At 35.3% G+C, this 20,759-nt stretch overlaps 1 protein-coding gene across 4 annotated transcripts in view; it reads right to left on the bottom strand.

Annotated features, from left to right (window-relative positions):
- SLC5A7 (solute carrier family 5 member 7) overlaps positions 1-19,317 on the bottom strand; it is a 34,453-nt gene extending 15,136 nt beyond the window's left edge. Inside the window, exons 1-4 of one of the 4 annotated variants that reach the window (XM_039331820.1) lie at positions 18,853-19,317; positions 17,574-17,798; positions 11,002-11,115; positions 9,941-10,096 (exon numbers count right to left, since the gene is read on the bottom strand). In XM_039331820.1, coding sequence (XP_039187754.1) covers positions 9,941-10,096; positions 11,002-11,115; positions 17,574-17,751 — 448 coding nt within the window. In that variant the 5' untranslated portion in view covers positions 17,752-17,798; positions 18,853-19,317. Of the gene's footprint in view, positions 1-9,940; positions 10,097-11,001; positions 11,116-17,573; positions 17,799-18,794 lie in introns of all 4 variants that reach the window. The other 3 variants (XM_039331819.1, XM_039331818.1, XM_039331821.1) reach the window with 3 other exon arrangements.
- Between the last annotated feature and the right edge of the window lie 1,442 nt (positions 19,318-20,759).

Consider the following 20,759-nt stretch of genomic DNA (forward strand, 5'->3'; position numbering starts at 1 on the left):
AAATACAGTTAATCAGAGTTCTTAGATTCTTATGCCTAGACTGATTTCAGCCTAGATTATTAGGAGAGGAATTTGGAGGAATTCTTCTAGATCACTAAAGAGATTTGGAAACAGAAGGTATGGTTGTATAGGTTTTCCATTTCTATTTTTCAGTTATATTTCAGATGGTATCATTCGTAGATATTTGTTCCTTGAAATAAGAACAATTATATCAGTTTGCTCAGGACTCCACTCTGTCTCCTGTATTTTTCAATTCCTATTTGAAAATGTTGGGGAAAATTATCTGATTTTTTTTGTTGGGCAGTATCAGTATGCTAATGTATTGAAAACCCAAATGAATTTCTCTTTGACATTTGAGGAAATTGTATACTTTTCTTCAGTGTCTGCCTGAAGTCATTAATGAACTGGAAAACAGGATGGAGGTGCTCGTTGTGAGAGTCAGACTTCCAAAGACATGGTAAATGTACATATTCAGAAAGGGATTATACTCTCCTAAAAAGAGCACATCATAGTTTAAAGGCAAGCTTCTAGAGCAAACCTTTCTTGATCTTCAGCAGATTGAGGTAATAGCCTGGAGTGCCTTTTATCAGCTTTTGTTGATATTGTTGCTGAGTCCAGTTCTGAAAGATAATGGCCTTAAAAATGTGGTCTTTTTATTATACTGTATGGAGCAGTCTTTCAGAGGGAGATTTATATAGTTCTTTTTAAAATTCTTTAGGAAACAACTCAGGATCGAGCCTTTGTACATTTTTGGACTGTATTTCCTGAAGAATGGAAGGGCCTAATATCTTTATTCGCTATTTAAAAATGCTTTAAAACATATTTTTCTTGTAAGCTTTTAATAATATAAATACTCAGTAATATCAGTCATTAATGTCACTTGCTTGTTGAAGTGGCATTTTAACCAGTTTTAGCTTCTAAATTTTAAATGTAATTTTAATTGAAAAATTGGCATTGGTGGTCAGCAGTATACCATGTTAAATAAGCAAGTAAATAAATATCAGGGGAAAGAACCTGTCAGCTGAGGTTTTCAAATTGCTCCCTCTAGGTAGGAAGTAGCTTTCTTTTTCTTTTAAAATATATTTTGCTTATTTTTTAATATAATCGTCTTAATATTTGATAAACAGCATGTTGTCTGGGCTTATATTTAAAAAACAATAACAATTAGTTTCTATAGTTCTATATTCCACATAGTAGCTTTGCTTGATTTTCTCTTCTTCCAATAATATTCTCTTTTGCCAACCTTGAATTAATACAATTCTTATTATTTTGAGAAATAACAATTAAATATAGACATTTTTCTAATATTTCTGAAAATAATAACCACACCAATATAAAGCTTCTTTTCTAACTGATCATCTTGATTGCCTCGTCATAGATCCTGTTTACAAAATTCTTATTTAAATTTATTTTCCCCACAATGTTCAGAACATTCTTACTACTTAAAATTTTCTCAAACTTCATTACACTTAAGTATTTAAGTCTTTTTCCTCATACAGGCCATCCCAACACTTTTACATTTTTCATGAGTTAAAACTAGGAGCTGACTGTGGCTCAGATCATGAGCTTCTCGTTGCAAAATTTAGGCTTAAATTGAAGAAAGTAGGGGAAAGCACTAAGCCACTCAGGTATGAACTAAATCATATCCCTGATGAATATGCAGTAGAGGTGACAAATAGATTTAAGGAATTAGATCTGATAGACAGAGTGCCTGAAGAACTATGGACGGAGGTTCGCAACATTGTAGAAGAGGTAGCAACTAAAACCATCCCAAAGAAAAAGAAATGCAAGAAAGCAAACTGGCTGTCTGAGGAAGCTTTGCAAATAGCTGAGGAAAGAAGGGAAGTGAAAGGCAAGGGAGAAAGAGAAAGATACACCCAATTGAATGCAGAATCCATAGAATTGATAGAAGAGATAACAGTGCAAAGAGAGAACAGTGCAAAGAAATAGAAGAAAACAATAGAATAGGGAGGACCAGAGATCTCTTCAAGAAAATTGGAGATATGAAGGGAACATTTCATACAAAGATGGGCATATAAAGGACCATAATGGCAGGGTCCTAACAGGCAGAAGAGATTAAGAAGAAGTGGGAAAACTACACAGAAGAACTATACAAGAATGAGCTTAATGTCCCAAATAAACACGATGAGGTGGTCACTGACCAGATATCCTAGAACAGTGATGGGCAACCTTTTCGGCGTGGTGTGTCAAAATTCGGCAAAAAAATCGAGCATAACTCACGTGGTGTGTCACTTCGACAAAAAAACATAATTTTGCGCAATTTATAGTTTAAACTACAAAAATGTATAATTGCAATATATAATTGTATTTAATAAACCAAAAACAAATTATTTAACATACCTGCTTAGTAACTTCTTTGTTCATCAATCTGTCGATTTCGTATGTTGCCCTTGATATTATTGAACTTGTTTGGGGTGCCGTGAACTGAGATAAGTGAGGGGGAGGGCGAATTCTTTAACTAACCTGCATATTAGTGACTTTTTTGTTGCTGAATTTCATTGGCTAAATCTTCAATTGAAGGTTGGTATTTTGTACACTTCAGGCCCAAGCAAGCGCTACTAACCTCATCTGTCAATCTGTTTCTTTTGTTGGTTTTGATATTATTTAATGCTGAGAATAAGGTCTCACAAAAGTACGTAGAAGGAAAAATTGTGAGTAAAGCTGTTGCTATATTTTTCAGGGTGCTAAAAGTGTCTGGTAGTCTGTTCCAGGCACTCCAAATTTCCTGTTCGTAGTGGCACTCATCTTGATTCTCCAAGCGGCCCCTTTCCAGATTCTCAAGCTTTGACCTCAAGTCGACAAACACCTGAGCCCAGATGCTGTCTTGAAATTCTGCAAGCTGCATCTCCAAATCATCTATTTGCGTCCATTGGAAACCATTTAATTCCAAACTATTGTAGACTACTACATCAGGATACTTAATTATTCTCATGGTCTGTTCTAGGCTTCTAAATTGACTAAATCTATCAGTAAACTGGTCAAGTAACGAGTCTAAAACATGCTGGCACTTCATATGCAAGAGTTCCACTTCATTTCGTACAGCTGCACTGGCCTTCTCAAAATGCTTTTGTACTCGAGGAAAATACTTATACGTTTTAGTTTCTACATCTCGCTTGAAAATTTTTACTTTACTTTCAAAAGCTTTTATGTATCCAAACATAACATCAATACTTTTGCCAAAACCTTGTAACTTTAAGTTCAGTTCATTAACATGAACAGAGAGATCTGTAAAAAACATCAGGGTGTTGACCCACTTATCATCATTGAGCTGAGGAAAGTTTCCCAGATCCTTATCTTCAAGAAATACCTTAATTTCTTCAAAGCACTCCACAAAGCGCTCAAGAACCTTGCCTCGGCTCAGCCATCTTACATTATTGTACATCAGCAGTCCACTGTAGGTGGAATCAACCTCCAGTAAAAGTGCTGAAAATTCTCGCTTGTGAAGGGGGTGAGCAGCTATTAAATTAACTATTTTTGTAACAACTGACATTAAGTCATTTAAGTCAGTGAATCCTGCCTTGGCACATAAAGCCTCCTGATGGATAATACAATGAAAAGGCACAATCAGATGTCCAATAGCTTCTGTAAACAATTTCACAAATCCAACTTTTTTCCCCACCATGTTTGGGGCACCATCTGTCATCACTGACACAACTTTAGAGATATCAATGCTTAGGTCACAGAATGTTTGCATAACAACCTTACATATTTCGCTTCCTGATGTACTTGTTGGAACTGATACTAACTTTATCAACTCTTCTCTCATTGTGTGACTATCAGAATATCGACCAATAATGGCTAACTGAGTATGTGACATGACATCAGTAGTTTCATCAAGACAGATGGAAAAATATTTACAATTCCTTATGTCTCTCTTTAATTGATGTTGTACATTTGTGTTCAGTCTCATTATTCGGTCTTTTATGATATTTCTACTGAGTGGTAACTCAGATATTCTCTTAATAATTGCATCTTTATTCTGCATATCGTGAAATAGAAGTGGCGCACATCTTAGGAGAGTTTCTTTAATAAATTCTCCCTCATTAAGTGCTTTTGCATGCTGAGCTATGGAGTGAGCAATGCTCAAACTTGCAGATGTTAAATTTGTACAGCCTTTTATAAATTTAAGGATGGAGTTAGATTGGCTCTTATAAAGGTGTAGCTTCCTGGAAATGTATTCCTTCCTTTCATCCTCACTTTTTTCCAAGAGCTGGGAATGATTAGTTTCAAAATGTCTATTTATATTCCACGTTCTGCTTACTACCATTTCAGTACATAGAACGCAAAATGATCTGCCATTTTTTTCTATAATACCATACATCTCGCTCCATGTCTCTTGAAAGGGTCGGCCACTGCTACTACCACTCCCTTTACTTAACCTTTGTTTTTTATTTTTTGGGTGCTCCATCAGTGGGCCAGTGACAGCAGATAGAATTATAGATAGCTTGTTAGCCAATTAGGGGTTAACTAGCCTAACACAGCCTCCCCCTCACTTATCTCAGTTATTGTGGGCAATTACAAGTCCATGGCACCCCAATAGTTGCTGCTAATGATGCTCACAGGTCCCCCTTACTGTGTGGCACTCACTAATTGCGGCCTGACTGGAGAAAGGCACGCACTGTTCCTGCGCTCCTCTCCTGAGGGTCCTCCCTAACGTACTCTCAGCCGTGCTGATGAAGTGTGTGCGCACGGCACGCACGCCTTACTAGCAGCCCCTGCGCTGATAAAGGGGCTGTGCCTGTGCTTGCCTGTCAGTCGGCGGCGGGGACACAGTGAATGAGTGAGTGTGGGTGGGGGAGATCACACGTCCCGCCCCCCGTTCCTCCAGCACAGAGCGTATTTCTTTCATCCTTCCTTGATCCAAGGCCGTAGTGGTACGGTTGCTCTAGGAGGGCGGTAGTCATAATGGGAGAGTTTTAGTGGGTTCGAGTCCCACATAACCTGGTGACTCGCCAGGTATCCGTGGGGATTTCTCTTCCGTGGCAAAAACAAAAAAAAAATTCTTTCATCCTCGGCGTGCAGGAGCCAAGGATGAATTGCATAAAATCGCATGAAATCCTGCACGTGTCACCCCAAATGACTACACGTGTCAGCACTGACACGCGTGTCATAGGTTCGCCATCACTGTCCTAGAAGGTGGTCGAACCAGATATCCTAGAATGTGAAGTGAAATGGGCCCTAGGAAAGCTGAGCTAGTGGAGGTGACAGTATTCCAGCTGAGCTATTCAAAATCTTAAAAGATGATGCGGTAAAATTGCTATACTCAATTTGCCAGCAAATTTGGAAAAATCAACAGTGGCCACAGGATTGGAAAAGGTCAGTTTACATTCCAATTCCAAAGAAACACAATGCCAAAGAATGTTCAAACTATCGCACCATTGCACTCATTTCACATGCTAGTAAAGTTATGCTTAAAATCCTACAAGCTAGACTCCAGCAGTATTTGGATCGAGAACTTCCAGAAGTACAGGCAGGATTTCAAAGAGGTAGAGGAACTAGAGATCAAATTGGCAACATATGCTGGATTATGGAGAAAACTAGGGAGTTCCAGAAAAACATCTACTTCTGCTTCATTAAGTATGCTAAAGCCTTTGATTGTGTGGATCACAACAAATTGTGGCAAGTTCTTAAAGAGATGGGAATACCAGACCATCTTATTTGTCTCTTGAGAAACCTATATGTGGGTCAAGAAGCAACAGTGAGAACCGAACATGGAACCACTGATTGGTTCAAAATTGGAAAAGGAGTCCGGCAAGGCTGTATACTGTCGCCCTGCCTATTTAACTTATATGCAGAGCACATCATGAGAAAGACAGGGCTAGATGAATCGAAAGTTGGAATTAAGATTGCCGGGAGAAATATCAACAACCTAAGATATGCAGATGATACCACTCTAATGGCAGAAAGTGAAGAGGAACTAAAGAGCCTCTTGATGCGGGTGAAGAAGGAAAGTGCAAAAGTTGGCTTGAAACTCAACATTAAGAAAACTAAGGTCATGGCATCCAGCCCTCTCAATTCCTGGCAAATAGATGGGGAAGAAATGGAGGTAGTAACAGATTTTATTTTCCTGGGCTCCAAGATCACCACAGATCGGGACTGCAGCCAAGAAATTAAAAGACACTTGCTCCTGGGGAGGAAAGGTATGGTAAATCTAGACAGCATACTAAAAAGCAGAGACATCACCCTGCCAACAAAAGTGCGTATAGTCCAGGCCATGGTTTTCCCACTGCAATGTATGGCTGTGAAAGTTGGACCATAAGAAAGGCTGAGCACCAAAGAATTGAGGCCTTTGAACTATGGTGCTGGAGAAGACTCCTGCGAGTCCCTTGGACTGCAAGGCGTTCAAACCAGGTCAGTCCTAGAAGAGATCAACCCTGACTGCTCTTTAGAAGGCCAGATCCTGAAGTTGAAACTCAAATACTTTGGCCACCTAATGAGAAGGAAGGACTCACTGGAGAAGAGCCTGATGCTGGGAAAGATTGAGGACAATAGAAGAATGGGATGACAGAGAATAAGGTGGCTGGATGGAGTCACTGAAGCAGAAGATGGTAGAGGACAGGAAGACATGGAGGAATGTTGTCCATGGGGTTGTGATGGGTCGGACACGACTTCGCAACTAATGAGAACAAATACTACCTAAAATACATGTCTCTCTTTGGCTAATATACATTTATATCCATAATTTTTCTTTTCTTTTTAACCATATTCAAACATATGTTTAATCTTTAAATATTCCATTTAATAAATCCAATTATCCAATCTTTTAGATCTATTCAAAACATTTTTATCTACTGAAGTTTTCTCAAGATCAATTACACTTAAGTATCTAAAACATTTCCTTTATATAAACCATCCCAACATTTTTATATTTCTCATGTCAAAAAACATAACAAAAAAGAGAGAAGAAAGAAAAAATACTATATTACTTGAGTGGTTCATCCCTCTTAAACTAAAATTCATTTATATCCAAAATCTTTCTATTTCTTTAACCATATTCAAACAGATGTTTAATTTTTAAATATTCTTTCTGATAAATGCCATCATCTATTTTCTTAATTCTCCCTTTAGCCTTTTTTTTTTTGCCAAACATCTTTCCTGATCAATATGCTCTGCTGAATCAAAGAGTCTTCCCATAGATGTTGTAGATGTTGTAGGTACAAAAGGCAAATCAAGTAAGATGTTTTTATGGGAAGGTTTCGCCCCTTCATATTCATTGAAAATCTTTTCCTTTTTCTCTCTCTTAATTTCTCTTACCATTTTTTGTCTTTCAAGTTCTCGTAGTTCTCCTGACATCTCTGTAATCCATTTTGTCGAATTTTTTTTCTTGTCCTCAGACTTATTTTATGATCTTAGAGTTTAAGTTATCTTTTCCATATCCAATATTTCTTGCAAGTTTTTTCCACCTGGGTTAAGTCATACTTCTTTCTCTTGTTAGGTTCCATCTTTAAATCTTTTTCCTCTTGTTTATGTTCAGTTGTCTATTTTATCTGCTCACTCTCTATTTTTATATTCTGAGAGTTTTTTTGTTGTTGTAAAGTTAAAGTGGAGATGTATTCATTTATATTTTCAAAGTTATTTTTAATTTCCTCATGGTTTGAGATCATTGTTGTTTGAATTAGTTGCAACATAGCATACATCTCCTCCTGGAAAGTGTTTGTTTTTTCTTGTTATATTTTTTCTGTAGATCTCTGGTTTTCCATGATTGCCAAAAAATCAGGGTTTTCCTTTCTGTGCAAACAGCTTTAGAGTCACAGTTGAGTAGGTATTTATAATCCGGAAAGGTCAATATTTTTTCTAAAGTTTATAATTCTTGCTTTGTAGGTGGCCCAAAATGTTTTCCTTTTTTTTCTCACAGCTGTTCTCTGTTATTAAAGCATTGAAGGTCACAAAGGCAAGTTATCTTTTCCTGGGCTTTGCCAGTTCCTGTATTGGAGCAACTACTATTGTATATTTTCATCCACCACTAGATGTCAGCACCAATTCGTTTTTCAGTTTTCAAAATAAATAATTGCTGTCTTCTGTTTTCATGATTTAAAAAGAAAATCTTAACAAATTGCACCAACTTCAAACTTATCCAGATTTAGGTCTTATATTCATTTCATTTCAATATATTTCTGTCTTCCATAAAAAGTTTAATTTGCCGCTTCCATCTGTAGAAGGGTAGGGCAAAGATCCCCCTCCTTCTCACTTTTGGAGGCTTTTTGCTTCTTGGGTTTCTTTTCCCCCAGGAAATCAATTATCAAGTAGAAGAGATAAAATCAGTGTTCTTACTCAGTATCAAGCACGTTGTGTACAGTCAGTTTAAAATAGTGCTTTTGGGCTTTGGCTGCTTGTAGCTTGGGCTAGACTCTGGAATTAAGCTAGCCTTTCTCCTTCTGGTTTCTGGAAGGCTTTCTCTGAATGACCGGATTGAATGCTGTCTCTCCACAGTTGGCGGGACTTCCCTCTTTCTTTGTCGGCTCTCCAGGGTGACTTCAGGTCCATTTAGCATCTCCTAACATGTAGGAATTGGCCGTAGGGTACAGAGCCCTGCGATCCCTCAGCTGTCACACTAACTGTGCAAAACTGGAAGCCCAGAAGTGGCTTTCTTTAGACCAGGGATGTCAAACTGCCAGCCCATGGGCTGGATGTGTCACACCAAAACTGCGCCCACCCCATTGCCGGCAATGGGAAAAAGTTGCAATACATTGCAACACATCACATGACATCACGAGTTTGACACCCATGCTTTAGAGCTTCATGTTGAGGTTTGCCTTTAAAGCCATACATAGCCATCCAAGGCACTTTCTGTCTTATGAAGAACTTAATTGATGGGCATTAAGATCTTTAGATAGGTCTGGAAGTTGAGTTGATAGATCTGAAAGTTAACTCAGCAGACAACTCTACCTGGATAACTGAAAATCTTCATCAACATTTTTAGATAGTTTTTCTGAAAATGATCTTACAGTCAGGAGCTTATTTATCTAGCATATGAGTCAAGGCCTTTTCTATATGACTTTTGGATGGTGAAACGTCTTTCCTGAAGTTTTATTCATTCCAGCTCCCTTTGCTTTTAAAAGAACTGTTTAAGGAAATGATATCTGCCTTATCAGGCTATAGGTCATACATTAACATTCATATTGGTTTTAATATTCAAAGGCATATATTATTAGTTGCCAACTTGAGTGCATAAATAAGGGGATATTATAACTATTATTATATTGAGATAGTAGAAGAACCATTCTGCTCTGAAAGTGTTTTATAAAGCCCAGTTTTCTCTAAATTGATTGTGTTTTGTATTGTATTTATTTTTTGACTTTTACTGTGTTTTACTTTTACTGGTGTAGTTGACCCAGTGTCATAAATTGTGAGCGAAATGATCTTATACAATCTAAATAGATAAATAAAATTATTCAATTTTATGCCTTCAGTGGGGATCAGGCTAGTTATTCATTGGATACACATTTAAATTGATATACAAGTTTGCAGTGACACAAAACTCAGCATGCACAGATTTATACAATTCTTTATGTTACAACTAAATGACATATATATGCATGATATATGAACAAGTACAATATTTAGACTTTCGGATATTAAGGTATTCACTACATAGGTCAAATGTTTTAAAATGTTTAAAAATACATTTTGAATTGTGCCATCCCCACTCAAAATCTCTGTAAATCCAATTATATAGCTAAATCCTTTCATGATTACTCTCTTCAACTTACTATAAAAAAAGAGAACACCTGGCTTTTCTACACAATATTTTACTATCAGTATTCTGATTAGCACTACCACACAGTAGTTATCTTGTAAATTTGAGAAGGCTTGTTCAATTTTTAAGCATTTGTTTAAAAGAGCATTTTTTATCAATTTGCATATTTTATGCTCATTCGGACTGATTTTATACAATTAATTTGTTTACAGAACTCCTTACCTAGTGCAGAAAAGATGGCTGCTGCCCAGAACATTTCTCCCATCAGGGCAGGTATGAAGATAAGCCCTCCCATCCGTTTTCCATAGATTTGCTGAAATGGATCCAACATTGTCACATACCCTTTGGAACGCATGGGCTTTGCAAAAAACAAGCCACCTAAAAGATGCATTAAAAAAAGTTTGGATTCTAATTATTTTTCTAGATTAAGTAGCCATCTGTAAAAATGAAGCATGTTTGGTTTTATATATGTAATATTAGACTGCTTATGAGAGACATAACTGATATTTAAATCATTTTCCATAATATAATAATCCAATAAGTCTTTCTTCTCAATGATTGTCAAAGTGGCTATATAGTAATGGAATTGGGGTTCTTATACTTGTTAATATTACTGATTGATAGTGCAATGACTAGTGGAATATTATAGTCAGCATTAGGTCTGTATTACTTGGACACAGACTTAATGTGTGCAACTCCTTTAGTTAGTCTTATGTAGAGCAATTATCCCAACCAAGCAAAAAATCAACAGTGAAAAGTAATTTGTTACAAAACTGGGTTGGGTATATTAAAGCAAAGATTATATTCCCACATGCTTAGATGCTTTAATTTGTACTCCTGCCCTGAACAGGAAGTTGGACAATGGCCTAAATTGTCCCAAGCTTTTGATACTATGATTCATAAAAATCAATAGGACTTAATTTCCATTAGTTTTAACTTGCTTAGTAAATAATTTAACCTAACAATGACTAATTCTTAATGCCACCCAATATTGAGAGGAAAACAAGAGAAGCGACCTCTTCTAAATTTCCATACATTTTTTAAAACAAAACCACTAAATAACACCAGGCTTTGACAAAAATTTTGTCCTTAATATCTTGTTACAAGATAGATGAACATAGTTCTGTAGATACCATCTCTAGTGCTGGCTCCACCCATCATCCCCAAATTCATTTACAATGAAAGAGAAATACAGGAACAGGCATTCATAGAATATTGACTTCAACATCCTTTTCATTTTAACAATATATTTTTCTTCTGCTATGTTTCCATCTTTAGCTTACCTACAATGAGGCTAAGCGAATACCCAATGGGTGCCTGAGCCCAGGCTAGTCCAAAATCTGGATTATACACTGCCTCGGCTGTTCCATTGATATAACCGCCTCCTACCCAGGTTGCTGTGGAAGAAGTGGACGACATCCATTATACAGTGGATGGAGAAAGCAAAATTAAGTAATTGATTTGTGCAGCAAAAATAATATAATGAAGAATGATATTGCACACAGTCACTTCATCTAAAGACCTATCTGCATGCATGTAATTTGGAAATTTACATTATACACTAAAAATTAGTGTATTTTAATAAGTAATGGGAAAGAGAGAAAGAAATAAAAGTAAAATTTAACTGGCATATAATACCTCTAAGTGCCAGCCTAAATATTCTTGTTGCTTTGTCTTTGCTTAGTGAAGTACTGTTAAGTAGCTTTTCTGAGTACCTAGTTAACTGATTTTCAGTAGTATCACCATCATACTGAGCACTTCAGCAGCCGCTCACAAAGATACATATTATTAGTCAAGCTGGGAGAATGTTCAGATATTTAGTAAAATTTTGCTTTATAATGGCAGTGATTATGTCTCCTACAGGTTGCCTTGTAAAAATATTTTAAGAACTAAGAAATACATCATGGATCCACACTAATTCATAAGTAATGGCCATCATTGGCCCTGTGATCTTCTGAAGAGACATTCAAGATTATCAATAGAATAAAGTTGCTGAATAATAGGGTCTCCCATTCTTCTAGTGAAATTGTTAGTTGGACACAAGGAGAATGCAGACTGGTATCATCTTGTAGTAATGAGTAATCTCTGGTTGCCAAAAAGAGTACAGGTAATCCTCGACTTAGGACCACAATTGAGCCCAAATTTTCTCCTGCTAAGTGAAAAATTTGTTAAGTGAGTTTTGCCCCACTTTATGATTTTTCTTGCTATAGTTGTTAAGGGAATCACTTCAATTGTTAAGTTAGTAACATGGTTGTTAAGTGAATCTGGCTTCCCCATTGACTTTGCTTGTGAGAAGGTCCCAAAAGGTGATCACATGACTCCAGGACATGGCAACCATCATAAATGTGAATCAGTTGCCAAGCATCTGAATTCTGATCACATGACCATGGGATGCTGCAACATTTGTAAGTATGAAAAACAGTCATAAGTCACTGTTTTTCAATGCCACTGTAACTTTGAAAGCCACTACATGAACTGTTGTAAGTCAAGGACTACCTGTACAGATGTTCCAGGTGAAACCTCTGTATTTCTATGGGCAACTGGTATCCTCTGACTCTCTTCCTTCTTCATTTCTGTCTGCATGTATGGTATTCCACTTAATAGCTTCCTTCAGTTGGAAGTACGGTTTTGAGCAAACTGACTCAGCATAATTCATAAGGCTGCTTAGCCTTAGCCTTGTCTTGATGATCACTGGAAGAACTGACCCCCAATTGTACCAAAGGTTATTCCACACAGAAACTCAAATTAAAGTCTGATAAAGTTCCCTTAATCTGGTTCAGGTCACACTTCCTATGTCCAAGATTGCTAGCTGATACAAGTGACATATTTTTCATAAAAGGCTGCTTTAATATTTAAGATAAATGTCCCCAAATACTGTAAGCTCCATAATTCTGAATCTGAATGGTACTAAGTTGGTTTTTTTAATAGTTTAATATAAAATTAAGAAGAAGAAGAAAAACTCTCCCATTGGGGTAGTAAGCAATATATATCTCAATAAAATAAGTGAAAATAGTATAAAATGTACTATTTATTGGAATGGCTTCCTAGGATCATAATGGAGGTTAATCTATTGTCCCAAATGTGAAATGTTGTCTAATTCCTATTCCTACTGATATCTCCTATACAGACAAAAGGGATATTATGAAGCACTCTGACCTATATATAACTAACAGAAATGAAAAAAAGTTATATAGATATTATTCTGATGTTATTTCCTACCAAAGGAATAGGATATTGTAAAATCAGTGGCATGTAATCAGTCTGCAAGTTGCTAATACTGTACTTCTAGTGAAAGATGAGGATATAAATACTAACAATAATATTAATTTATATCCCTCCTTTTTTTTCTGGAGCCTTTCAAGCCAGATTTTTTTTTTTAAAAAAAACACCAATTTAACCAACAATTCACATAACAAATAGTTGAAACTCACTGTTAACCGATTCAAAAGGAAAGGCTTGGTTAAAGAAAAAAATCTTTCCTAGAAATAGAAATAGGTGCAAAGCATATTAGAAAGCTATAACTATTGAATGAAGATAAAGTCCTGTTGTTTATTCTGCTTGTGTTGATGCTACATAATACAGTGGACAGAACATGTAACAGAATGGTTCTGAAAGCCAATGTGGCTAACAGAATTTTTAACTGCATGATGGCTATGAAGACAATTGATATAATAAGAAAAATGGTCTGGCACACTGAGATGGCATTACTGGCTTTTGTAGCAAACCTTACGTAGATCAGTTATCCATACTGCGGTCCTGTCCTAGCCAAAGTACCACTTTCCACACACAAACCAAGAACAATATAGAAAAAAAACTATAGAGATTGTCCTCAAATTATGACCATTTATTCAGCAACCATTTAAAGTCATGGCAGTGCTATACGAATGATATTTACACAAGTTATGGCCATTGCAGTGCCCATGAAATCTTGTGATCAAAATACAGGTATTTGGAAGCCCATTCACAAAGGGTCACTTCAGCTCTTCCTACCTATCTATTCCCCCATCTCTGATCCTTTGCTGCTCTACACAACAGAACTCCTTAGTGACTGTAGTGGCACTAGGAGTGAAGTAGAGCCCTGGGGCCATCAGTAGTCTCAATGCTGTTACTATAGAATGCTGCTTGAAGCCCTGCAGGGATGTTTAGGCCAGTATCTACAGGGCAGCAAGAGCAGCAAAGATGACAGAATGCGAGGTAACCAAAAGGACAGAGATATCGGGGTGGGGAAGATAGGTGGATTTTTTTTCTTCTGTGATGAAAGTATTTGCCAGTGACATCACTGTTGCCTGAAGGATGCCCAGTTGGTGGCTCCTTTAGTGTCCTGGTAAAGTTGTCAACCAAAGTGGTACCCATTAATTTACTTGTGGTCACTGCTTTTGAACTGCTGGGTCAGCCGGAGTTGGAGCATGTGACAGGAACTTACCCTGCCCTGTGGCAGCAGTGGGTCTTGACTGCAAGCTGCTGATCATCAGCCCAGCATTCTAACTTTGTGAACCACCACGCTCCAGATAGGTGGATGAGGACAATTGAAGAAGAGGCAGTCCCTTGCTTTCCTAAGGCTCAAGGCTGGGAGGGACCAATCCAGAAGTGATTTGGATTGGGGAAAGTCCTTGTCTAATAATTGATCATATTTAGTTAATAATAGCAATGGGGACTGCTGGATTTCCATTCCTAAGTGATGTGGTAACATGTGGGTTTACGATCACATTGCCTACTGATAGTCTCAATTAGCATTCTAATCTGAAGACTACCTATAGTGCAATTATAATTTAGCACACTCAGTTGAAACTTCATGGGTAGGATAGGAAAATATTACGTAGGGAAATGAAATAGAAAAATCCTGCAGAAGAACATAATTGACATCGCTGAACAAAATAATTCTATACTTCAACCTACGGTAAGTTTAGCTCCTATTGGTATAGATTCCTTTAAAAAAATAACATCAAACAGAGCATTTTCATATCACTGTTCACCTGAACTAATAGAATTGTTTCTTTTTCTAAATATTATTATTCAAATATTTTTTGTGGAATCCATTCTTTTCCAATAAATTGCAGATAACATTTGTTATGTTTTCAAATTCTTTGTTGCCAACATTTTCTTGGCAAAGACTAAATAGTGAAGTCCAAGATATCAACACCATCAAAACAAGTCCTCATTTAAAATAAAAAGAAATAACAATTAAATAGTACATCATGTAGCAATAGAAAGTTATTTTATTCATTCATGTCCTTGTTTTACATGTGTCACCCCAAATTTATACTCCGTGCCTTTACAACTCAATACATTATAGGACATTTATATTAGGGAGAGCCTGTTTTCTATTCAGTCCTGTTATAATACATTTCATTCATACATTAATGTTATATCTCAGATAATTATTTCAGTCATATATTAATGAACTGCCTATGGATATTCTCAGTTATCCAGTTCATAGTTGCCCCAAAGATGCTTTTTCATGAGGCAACTGGACTTTCTTGTTTTTCTTTGAAGGCGTTTTGCTTCTCATCTGAGCTGAGCTCAGAGCTGAAGAAGCTTCTTGGATGAGAAACTAAACATCTTCAAAGAAAAAAAAAAGTCCAGTTGCCTCATGAAAAAGCATCTTTGAGACATACATTAATGAACGGTATATCTCATATTAACTCCCATTCTTCAGACCTTGATGGATGGAATAGTTTTCATAAGCTTATGATTGAAAAGATAGCAGAAAGTTTTTTCCCACCCTTTTGGAACTATTTTCAGTTGTGATGAGCAGAGAGTTTTGATTTTAGTTTCAGTAAGATTGTTATTACCAGTTCTTCTGATAAAAAAATTGAAAGTTATTTTGAAATGAAATTTAAAATACAGGCAAAACATGAATAACATACATAATAGTAAAACCCTAAAGGGAAAACAAAGAAAAATTAAGTGATAAACTTATCAGTTTTATTAGGTTTATTGATTAATATATATTACAGATTTTATTGTCCTAATTTCAGAACTATTTAAAGAAAAGCTTAAGGCACAGAGTAAAACTGGATGTATAATTTTCATATCAATATAATTCCATAGTATTAGAATGAAATCAAATATTAACTGTGTGTATGTGTATGTGTATCTATACACACACACAAACACACACACACATATATACTATATATACACAGACACATACAGAGTTATAAAAATAGGAAAATAGAAATATGGTGTCACTTATTTTATTTTCATTTCATTGCTCAATTGCTCTTGTTAACTCTCTGTGAATTAATTCATTTTTTAAAAAATATTATTTTTGCTATTAATTGTTTGAAGAATTTTCCCATTATAAATATTAATGTAGATAATCTTAGACAGTTGGCTCTCTTCTTAGCAAAACAGACTGAAAAATTCGGATTGTTCTCAGGACTGGTATTCAGTTTATAGACAAAATTAAATGCAATTTTACCATTTAAATGGCTATCTTTAATATTTTAATATTTGCAAGTAAAAATCATTGTGGAATTACAGTTAACGGCAACAAATACTTATAGGACTGATAATCTACCAAATAATTCTCCTGAGTCCACATGGCTTCAGAACCCAGCACTGAAAAATGATGGCAACTGTGAATCTGAATGACTGGAAAATAGCAATCCAATAGATGAAACCAACCACTTGTAGTGCATATTTATTTATTTATTTATCTTAACAGAACTATAGATTCTTATAACAAAATGTGATGTGAAAAGCACAGAATTTTATTTAATGATTGAATTAAATATTTTCCTTATTATAGATTTGTACTCTTGCCTGTCACCAAAATTACAAGAACTGATAAAATATTGAAATTAATCCTTCAATTAAAAATAAAACCCAAATAATGTGATTTTGAAAACTGGGCAAAGCATTAAAAACTGAAAGATAAATAAAAAAGAATATAAAATTGGGGACGCAAGTGACTTTTTTTCAGAAAACATTAAGCCACTTAAAAGACAAATCCTTTTGTTTGATCGGAGTCATTTCATAGCTCATTTAATTTTATACAATTCTTACGTGACAGTTTGTAACACTGTCATAGTCTTTTTATATATTTTAGTGCATTTAGTCCACTGTGTCTCATCATTTCGCATTATGGAGTCCAAATATTTTGGAAAAAATAGAGACTTCAGGGTCCATTGTTTCTGATATCTGTGAAAATAATATTAAGGGTGAATCCTTTGTAGAGAATCAGGCCAATTCTACTCATGAGCAATCCATTACATAGAATAATAATTTCTGATGAAATGTTTTCAGGATCCTCTTGCATTTCTACTTATGATGGTTAGCTACAAATATTTAGTTTGGGAATCACCCTTTTCCAAAATGATCTGGCTAAATCAATGATGAAGAAGCTTTAGTACATTTTTTGTGTAATTGTGTTGAAATTAATAGAGGTGTCTGGCTGGGACGAAAGTGGTATTGATGCATTTTATTTTAATTTTTTTCCTGTTGTGCATGTTATGCAAATAGCTATGACTTTTTTTGTTTACATTGCTTTCTTTTGATTTTACCAAAAGTGATACACAAATTGGAAATGTAATTCATTCACTAAATAGCTTTTGTAGCAAATAATAAGAGGACGTACAGAAGAAATGACTATATGTTAATACTGTTCATGTTGTATTATTAAGCAAAACTTAGTGGGTTGTAATTTTCAAAGACGAATATACAAATCACCATTTTCAGTATAAATATTTAGAAGCAACTTGTTGAAGCCTTTCTAGCAGAACTGCTCAGACCTTCTAGTTTTAGTGAAAACTAATAAGCATTTTCTCTGATTACAAAGTTGTATTTGGAAAGGATACATTTCTGTCACCTTATAAATAACACGAATAATAGTAAAAAGAGTGAAACATACCAGTCATGGTAAATCCACCAACTAGCAAGCCAATATCTCTTCCACCAACTATAATAGTTTCACGACGATCTCCATCACTCCCACTGTTTTTTGTCTTCCAAGCAGCCCATATTCCAACAAACAGGATGGCCAAGTAGAACAAAATGATAGCTATCAACCCTTCCACATGAAAAACCATTTTGAAGTCACAACAGGTTTCTGGATTGCTATTTCATAATATGGGAGCTATAAAAAAATTACATATTATATACTTGCTAAATCTCAGTTGCACATATGTAGTAAGTAAATTACACATTATAATATCAGAATTCAATCTACAATTCTTTATGATATTATTTTTTTTTATTTTAAACATAATCTGGTCAATGTTCCAGACAATCACTGTCATATTAAAATATTATTTCCAAGTTTTAGCTTCAGGATTAAAATGCTGATTTTGTTCTGTTTTAAGCAAAAGAAACTGATTAGAAATCTTTAAAAAGTGTGTAAAACCAACTTTTACAATGAGAAACATTTCTTTACTGTCCTTTTGGTAAAATTATTTTTTTATTAAAGATATTATACCAATTGAAAAACTATAAAAAATAAAGAACAAAATGTGTAAAATAATATTTTCTACTTTAAAACCAGTAATCTTTATTGACAAAAAGATATTTCTATCCCTACACAAGAACTGTTTTAAGTTTGCTATTATTGTGATAAAGTCAGCTTCAGCACAACACTTAAAAAATAAATACAATCCATCACAATCAAGAACCCCAAGAAATAAACAATGAAAATGTAGAACTATTGTGAATATATGATATACTTTTTAATTCATTTTTTGCTATACATTCAGAATTTACATTTAGTTTAAGTTTTGTATCAGAACAGGAAAATTATGTTATTCAATCAAAATAACAGTGTTTATGAGGCTTCTATGTATCATAAATATTTATATTTCCATAATAATGAAAAGAAAAGCCAAGCAACTAATACAGCACTGGGATTCAGCTGTAGAACAGGAATTACTCTTCCCAGTGAATCTTAACTGACAATTCTTTTAGAAATTCAGTTTTTTGAAGTTCAGGCATAAAAGGTTGTTGAGAATGCTATTTGAGTTTACACAGACAATTCTTAACTCCCAGAGTAGCTTCAATAACATTAGATTAATTTTATTATCCCCCACCCTCCATGAAAACACAATTATTCTTCCTATGACTATTAAACAAAAACTCTCACCTCCCCCCAGGCCCTGTTGCCTTTATTTCACTTATCTTCATTTCTGCCCCCAATTCACCTCTTTCTTTTTTCCAGCAGGTTTTCCCTTCTTCCTCCTTCCACTGGATTGTCTTTACTCTCTCTCAAGCGGCTCAATCTCAGCACCTTGTGTTCACCCACAGAGACAGAGTGTGAGAAACAGCGTTCCCTTTATTTAAAGGGACAGGCGCATTTACAAAGCACTTTTGACTTAAAAGACCCCTGTGCAGGTTAGCTTAGGCTCATGCAGGGTCTGGTACAGCATTGAAAGGAAGCTAAATATTTGATTTTTTCTGGGGTCTTGAGAACTGTTGCCTTTCTTGCCATTTTATCAGATTCTCAGCAGCTCTTTGAGACTATCACTATCCAGGGAGGCAGCCAGCCAGCTAACTAGCCATCCAGGCATCACCACTGGGAAAGTGATCTTGGGCTCCTTTTTTCAGGAAGAAGAATTGCCTTGAGGAGGTAATCTGTAAAACAGAAGTACTTTGATCTGAATGTCCTATTTTCCTCTAGTCCACTGTGGAGAAAACTTTCTCCTCCTCTTTCTTCCTTTCTGCTGTTATTGTGCTGATTCTCATATTGGGGCCTTTGGTGGTTACTAGTTTCAAAAAGGAGAATCCATTATAAAGGTATTGGATGAGATGAGTATGTCTGTCAGAAGTGGGAAAAATACGTCACAGGGGAAAGAAAGGTCTCTGGGGGTAAAGATGACTCTCGGTGATTGATTATAGGGGAGAGATTGGGGGTGGGGGAGAAGCAAAGAAGTAACAGGGAGAATTAAATGTAGAGACAAAATGCTGATCAGCTGCTTGTCAGTTAGTAATGGAGATCAAGATTCTAAGAGAAATGCAGCATTAGTTCCATTTAGAATATTGTCCTTAAACATTCAAGATTAATTAACTGAAATTCATAATTTTGTGGAATTTGCTTATAGAATATAGAATATTCTAAAATAGATAACTGAGTCCTCTTGATTTCTCAACAAATTCATGCCAACTGCTTTTCTGCCATTCTCCTTATGTCAAATTCTTCTAGTAAGATAACTTATTCGAGCTATTTGTTTTCTATTAACTGAGATATACTGATAAACAGGTGTATAGAGTAACACACACCCACACAGAAACACACACACACACACACACATATATGTGTATGTGTATGTGTATATATATATATATATATATATATATATATATATATATATATATATATATATATATATATATATATATGATCCACTGAGGACAGCAGGACTTGTTTTGGGGAAAAGATGGATAAGATTTCCTTGCACAGTAGTATCTATTGGATGGTGGTTTGTAAATAGGGATACAGTATGGAGACAGTTGAATGAAATTTGCTCTGGGTCTTCTAAAAAGGAAGTCAGCCACATTGCTCTGAATAAATTAGATCTGAATGTCTTATGATAAAAGAGGCAGTGAAAAGGCTTATTTGCTCTAAAAATTAGCTTGAACATGTAATATAATATATTCAAATTTTTCAATCTTTATTGCTATTTTTCTCATAATCTTTGTGACTTTTTCTCAATGTTTTCCCAAATCTTTAGAGCCTGGGATGAGATTCTCCAAACAGAACAGAGGTGTGTGATTTTACTTGCTGTATAACATATAGATAACACTTTTCTTTAATAAATAATAACTAAATAATTTCTGTGGCAGTTCTATTTATTATTAAGATCCCAATTCTAATCTGCAATGACAATTATGTTTTATCCAGAGAATTTAATCATAACTGATTGAATAATCTTAATTATAACAATTGCATTAAACTTTTAGCCACTGCAGCCCAGTGGCACACCTTAGAGCTTTTGCACATGTTCATTTAAATAGGCACACAACTAGCTTTACAAATCTGAAGTGATAAGCATGTTCAAGGCTATCGCAAAGATACTCACATGATAATTACAGTTGCTATTTGCATTCTGGG

This window comes from Crotalus tigris, unplaced genomic scaffold (genome assembly GCF_016545835.1).
Source record: "Crotalus tigris isolate CLP2741 ecotype Arizona unplaced genomic scaffold, ASM1654583v1 scf7180000024438.1716836, whole genome shotgun sequence".
NCBI lineage: Eukaryota > Metazoa > Chordata > Lepidosauria > Squamata > Viperidae > Crotalus > Crotalus tigris.